Source organism: Cyprinodon variegatus, unplaced genomic scaffold (genome assembly GCF_000732505.1).
Source record: "Cyprinodon variegatus isolate N-32 unplaced genomic scaffold, C_variegatus-1.0 Scaffold384, whole genome shotgun sequence".
Taxonomy (NCBI): domain Eukaryota; kingdom Metazoa; phylum Chordata; class Actinopteri; order Cyprinodontiformes; family Cyprinodontidae; genus Cyprinodon; species Cyprinodon variegatus.
Genome location: NW_015150837.1, coordinates 779,303 through 785,524, shown reverse-complemented (window position 1 = coordinate 785,524; position 6,222 = coordinate 779,303). Strand labels below are relative to the sequence as shown.

The window sequence follows — 6,222 nt, the reverse complement described above, 5'->3', positions numbered from 1 at the left end:
CTCTAAAATCTCTTGGTACACAGCTGCATTTACTCTGGACTTGATGAAACACAGTGGACCAACACCAGCAGCTGAAATGGCTCCCCAAACTATCGCTGACTGTGGGAACTTCACACTGGATTTCAAGCAACTTGGATTTTGCGCCTCTCCAGCCTTTCTCCAGACTCTGGCGCCTTGAATACCTGTGAACAGCCTGCTCTTTGAGAAATTTCTTTTTGTGTCTTACCCTCCTGATGGAGGGTGTCAATGATGGTCTTCTGGACAGCAGTCAGATCAGCAGTCTTCCCTATACTTGTGATTTAGTTTACTGAACCAAGCGTGTTTTTCAAGGCTAAGGGAACCCTTGCTGGTGTTTCGAGTAAATTAGACGATTCAAGTGATTAGTTGAATAGCCTACTAGTATACTTTTTCACGATATTCTAATATTTTGAGATAGGATATTTGGGTTTCTTAAGCTGTAAGCCATAATCAGCGATATTAAAACAATAAAAGGCTTGCGATATTTCAGTTGTTTTGTAATGAATCCAGAATGTATGACATTTCATGATTTTTAATTGCATTACAGAAAATAAAGAACCTTATCACAATATGCTAATTTTCTGACACAGTCCTGTAAATAAAATAACTGCGTCATTATCAAGACTCTAAAAAAAAACTAAACTCATCCTACTGAGATCAAGGCCATTTCTTAACATGAGTAATGGTGCGTTATAATGTGCTTGTGTGCTCTTGAAACATCATCAGCCTCAATCCAATCCAATCCACTTTATTTATATAGCACATTAAACAACAGAAAAAGTTTCCAATGTGCTGTACATATCAAATAATAAACAACAACACAACAATACATAAACACAATACAACAGTAAATAAACTAAAAAGGACACAGAGGACCACTGTGAAGTAGTTTGGTCGAGGGTCAAAAAGGTGAACCAAAAAAAGTCTAAACAGAGAAACAAGAATAAGCTTAATCTAATTTACAAACCCATCTACATAAAGAAAGAGTCTGCAAAATAAACAGTGTGAAACAAGATAACTCAAAAAGTTACTTTAAATAAAAACAAACAAAGCATAACTAAAGGAAACCCTCTAAATGGTAGAATCCAGCAAATTAATGGATGACATAATTTAGTCAATTTAGCAGGCAATACTTAAATAATGGTAAGTAAAAAGGAAAACAAAAACCATGAATATACTTTGAAACATAATAAACAGTTTAATCCAATAATCCTGAAGTAATAGTTTTAACCTAAGCATAAGTAGATGGAAACTGCAACATAATGCTAACACAAACAAACCCGGGATAGTAAGTGAAAGTCAAAGTTGCAAACTAATGTTTAAAGTTAAGCATTACAAATCAGAAACAAGAATAAGGGACAAGTGGTAAACACAAACTAAACCACTTTGTCACAACCACACAAACTACACAGTATTAAAAGCCAAAGAGTAAAAGTGGGTCTTAAGACGAGACTTAAAACACTCCACCATAGAGGCAGTCCGTATATGGAGGGACAAAGTTGGCCCCAAAGTCTGGGGCCAACTACAGAAAAGGCTCTGTCCCCTCTGGTTTTAAGCCTCGTCTTAGGCACTATTAACTAAAGATGGCCCTCAGACCTCAGAGCACGTGCCGCAGAATAAATCTGGAGGAGGTCAGTTATGTATAGAGGAGTCATCCATTTCAGGGCTCTAAACACAAACAATAAAATCTTAAAATAAATTCTAAAATGAACAGGGAGCCAGTGCAAAGACGCAAGAACTGGTGTAATGTGTTGATGTTTTCTGGTCCCTGTTAAAAGATGAGCCGCTGCATTTTGTACTGTTCTATTTCACAAGAACATTAGACCAAGAACAGAAAAGGTCCCTGGATGTTGATCCTGTCCATCGCTCTTTACAAAACATAAATCAGAGAAGACTTGCACCAGCATGCACCATGGCAGCAGTTTTTAAGATTTAAGATTATTTGAGGCGCAAACATTATACTTTAAGCTTCACTATATGGCCGATTTACTGATTTAGTGTGTAATTTAAAAATGTTCCATTACTACTTATATTTCTTGAGATGCAGCTGCCTCAGCCTCAGCTTCCAATCTCTTGGTTGTTTGTGAACTACCTTTAGACCTTCTAGATTTTGACCTTGATGTCGTATTTTCAGATCCGAAGCATGACCCAATATCTGGCCAAGGCTCTTTGAAAAAAGTTGTTTCTCAGCTCTTCTGACCATGAATGCAGAAAGTGATGTACATGCAATGACTTTACGGCTTGCTTCTGTATTTGTATCTGAGTTTGTATTTGCCGTATTTCTTCATAAATGGTTTGCATATCTCTGCAGGTGACATTTACATTGTTAATCAGCTCCTTTAATTCACTGACTTTTGTCGCTTGTGTGGTGAGTGGTTTGAATGTTAATGTAGGGGAGGGATTAGATCTCCGAAGGGGGGGTGGAGGGTGGTGATAGAGGGAAGAGGACTTTAGAATTGCTTCGGGTCTGGCTCCCTGTCACGGTCCTGGTCCGTGCCGTCCCCTGGTGGGGCTTCGTCCAAGGTGGGGGCTATGCGTGTTGCGCGTGGGCTGGCCGGTACTTTATATATTAACAATCCCACGTACCACACCTGGTTTCTGTTAATACTCAGAGATAAAACACCTGACCTCCTTTAACATACAGAGGAATCACACCTGACCTCTGACCTACATACCATAATGACTAAAATGTGACTAAGACTAATAATAGTTTTAGTCATAAAGAACAAGAGCAAATCTAAGATGCCTGTCAAAAACAACACTGGCTGAAACCTGAGTCCACCCCCTCTGTTTAAGGTTTGTTTTTCTTTCTGAACATAATAGAGATATAGGAATTCTCTGATCTTTATATTGGAGAAACAAAACAACCTCTCCACAGACTCATGGATCAACACAGAAGAGCTACCTCCTCCAGACAGGACTCTGCTGTCAACTTGCACTTTAAGGACCTTGAGGACCAGGATGTTCACAATTTGGACAAAGAAGACAGGTGGTTTGAAAGAGGTGTGGAAGGAAGACATTTATGTTAAGAAAGAAAAACCATGCACTGAACAAAACAGCTTACCTGGGCAGCCAAGCCAAGTATTACCTTTAACGACTCTCCTTTCAGAGTCTTAGCCCAGTACCGGGTATTGCAGGCTAACAAAGAAACCAAAACCACTTCCCATTCCTAAGGGATAGACCAGTTCTTCTAGTTCAATTTGCATCTTTTCTTAGTCAAAACAAGTTTTTGGGCTACTATATAAAACTTTGAACTAAACGCTCATTCTTACATTTTGAATTGAAAAAGGTTCCTGGATAGGAAGCGAAACGTCTTCAAACTTGAAAACAAGTCAAGTGGATTGTTTTTTAACTTTTTTGGAATTAAATCAAGATTGGCATTATATTAAAACTATTTTTGGTCATTAAAGTTACTTTTAAAGTATCAGTTCTTTTTCACTTATCTTTAGGAAGACCTTCTGAAAACAAGCCTGAGCAAGACTACTCCTAAGCAGAAGAAAACTGTCTACACAAGTTTGATAAGGACAATTGAAAAATCCATGCAAGACTGCTACAAAAGTAAGAAAAAGATATAAAGTAGTTAAAATTCTAAATATATATTTATTATTTTTACTAACACTTCATTCTTCATTCTCCAGAAGCAGTAGTATTTTCAGGCTCTGGAACACTGCAGAACATGCGGGAAACTATTAAGAAACATGTATTTGGTTTAAAGAACAACATGTTTGAACATGCTAAAATAGTTATGCACATCGAACTGCATGACTTAATGGTTAGTTATATTCAACAAGTTTAATATAAATGACACAACCTATTACACTGCTACATGACGATCCATACCACGCTGTGGAAAACTACAGCCTTCTGTTTCTTGTCTGCTTCTTCTTGTTTCTTAATTTGTCTAAGGGCATTATCACCTGCTGTTAAAATCTATTTACAAAGAAATATTAACCAGTCAGTAAAAATGTGCTTCAAATTCATTAATAGTTTTGGGCAAACTATGACACCAATCATGTCTTTGTTTGAATAATGTTTGAGTGCACCAAGATATAAATACTTTAATACTTAATGAGGAGGAAATTCTCAGAAGACTAGAACGTACCATGAAAGAAGCTACTGAGGTCTCGGGACTGATTTTCAGTCAATTCCATTAAAGTTTCAGTTTTTAAAACAAAATGCCTTTTTAAAAGAAAAAACATATAGAAACTGTGTTCCTAGATATTTCAGTAGAGTTTGAACTGGTACAAAGACTCTGGGCTGGATTTATCAAGATCCAATTTTGCGTGCAGTAATTTGCGCTCGCAAACTGGAATTTTGCGCGAGGGGCTGAACCATGGTTTGCGGGTGATTTAACAAGAGCGATTGCGTAACTGGTGGCAGGTGCAAAACTGTTGGAGACACCCTATTTAAATAGGGAGGGGGCACAGTAGATGAGATGCCTCTGACCAGCATTGAGGAACAAGTACAGCTGACGCTCTGTGAGGAGCAAATCACTGGAATTGCAGCTCCAAAATGGCAATGCTGGATAAACGATATGTTTTGATCGTTTCCTCGTTCATTCCAAAAATATTCACACGGAGTGAAAAACTGCGTTCTCTGCGTCTCCTTGCTTCATTTCAATGTCTCCTTCTTGCGGCAATAACCGCTGCCATGTGTGCGCAATTACGCATACAGACCATTTGCACCTTCTTTTGAAACGTGTTAAATATAGAGTCAGATACCGTTAGCAAAATTGCTTTCAGGTTTCATAAATCACTTTGCGAGTGCTAAATTAATATATTTACATGTTCTCCTCCCACAAGACGCACTTTTGCGTATAAACGCCCCATATTGCATATTCATTGCAGAAAAAGTACTAAATGGATAAGAGGCGCTATTTAGCACGTTTTAAAGACCAAATCCTTTTAGCACGCTGTTGATAGATCAGTTTGTACATTTTTTAGCGTGCGCAGTGAAATAGCTCACGTTTTTATACACGCAAACCTTTGATAGATCCGGCCCTCTATGACGATCTGCTGCAAAACAGCCAGAATAGAGATCGCTTTTATGGTAAAGACCACAATAAATAATGTTTTTTTTTTTCTTATCGTTTAATGCAAAATTTTAGGTTTTATATGCTGCTTTCTATTCAACAGCTACATTTATTAGTGGGATTCATCACGAGGACACATGCTGCATCTACATCCATTAGACACAAAAACTTCTCCATGAAGAAAAAGTAAAGATGAGCTAAACTTGTTTTGCCAATATGTTATTTCTTCAGGTTGTATCATAGCCATTTAGATCTGTTTGCTCTTTGGGTGTCATTTGCAACTGTTTTTCATTTTGTCTAAAGAAAGTTAGAAAGTGAAACTAGAATTGCAAATCAGTCTGGTTAGATTCAAGATCATGTCTTAGTGCTTTAAACTAAATTATGGAAGAAATGTATGTTATGTTTCTTTCTTTTCAGTATTAGATTAAATAAGTTGTATCAAGTTTAAGCAGAAGCAGGGTAATCAACTCTTTATTTTGAAAGTTGATTTTAAATAAGCTTTGCATTTACTGATAAAATCAGTCATATATTTAGCATATTTAATACAATCAAATGTTAGTCTCAAAAGAAGAGAGTGAACTTATTAATGGATGGGCTTACATGTGAAAAATGTACAAACTGTGGGTTATTTCTGTTTTTCTTTTAGAAAAACACTAAATTTCTATGGTTGCTTATTTTGTATGCTGTAAACCTGATAGATGATTAATATAATCTAATGTCACTCAAAAGACAAATTTAAATGTAGATTCTTTGTTATAGTGTGCTGGGGTTTACTTTAGATTTTTTTTTATAATTCCCTTTTTTTAGATGAATTTATAATGATATGTATTTTACACTTTCCAGCATAAAGATCTGATATTAACATCAACTGAACCATGCAGAAAGGCTGGGAAGTTCTCCATGTACCTTTACCCGAACAAAGACAGAAAAGTTGGAAATAACATACAATATTAACCAGTCAGTAAAAATGGGCTTTAAATTCATTGAGCAGTTTGGAAAGAGGTTTTGAGCAAACTATGACACTTCTTCTTCTTCTCTTCTATTATGGCGGATCACAAGCAACTTTAAGGTGCATACCGCCACCTACTGTACATGAGTGTGAAGCAGCGTTACTTCACATCTATTAGATTCTATTTTTTAATTTTGTATTCTTAAGATACATAAACAATGCT

The 6,222-nt window shown here is 36.7% G+C and overlaps 1 protein-coding gene across 1 annotated transcript in view; it reads left to right on the top strand.

Annotated features, from left to right (window-relative positions):
- The window catches only part of LOC107092527 (nuclear GTPase SLIP-GC-like), an 18,301-nt gene extending 14,129 nt beyond the window's left edge, over nt 1–4,172 (top strand). The window contains exons 13-15 of the mRNA XM_015387050.1: nt 3,468–3,576; nt 3,657–3,790; nt 4,092–4,172. Of these exons, the coding sequence (XP_015242536.1) occupies nt 3,468–3,576; nt 3,657–3,790; nt 4,092–4,172 (324 nt within the window). The remainder of the gene's footprint in view (nt 1–3,467; nt 3,577–3,656; nt 3,791–4,091) is intronic.
- Nucleotides 4,173–6,222: the final 2,050 nt, after the last annotated feature.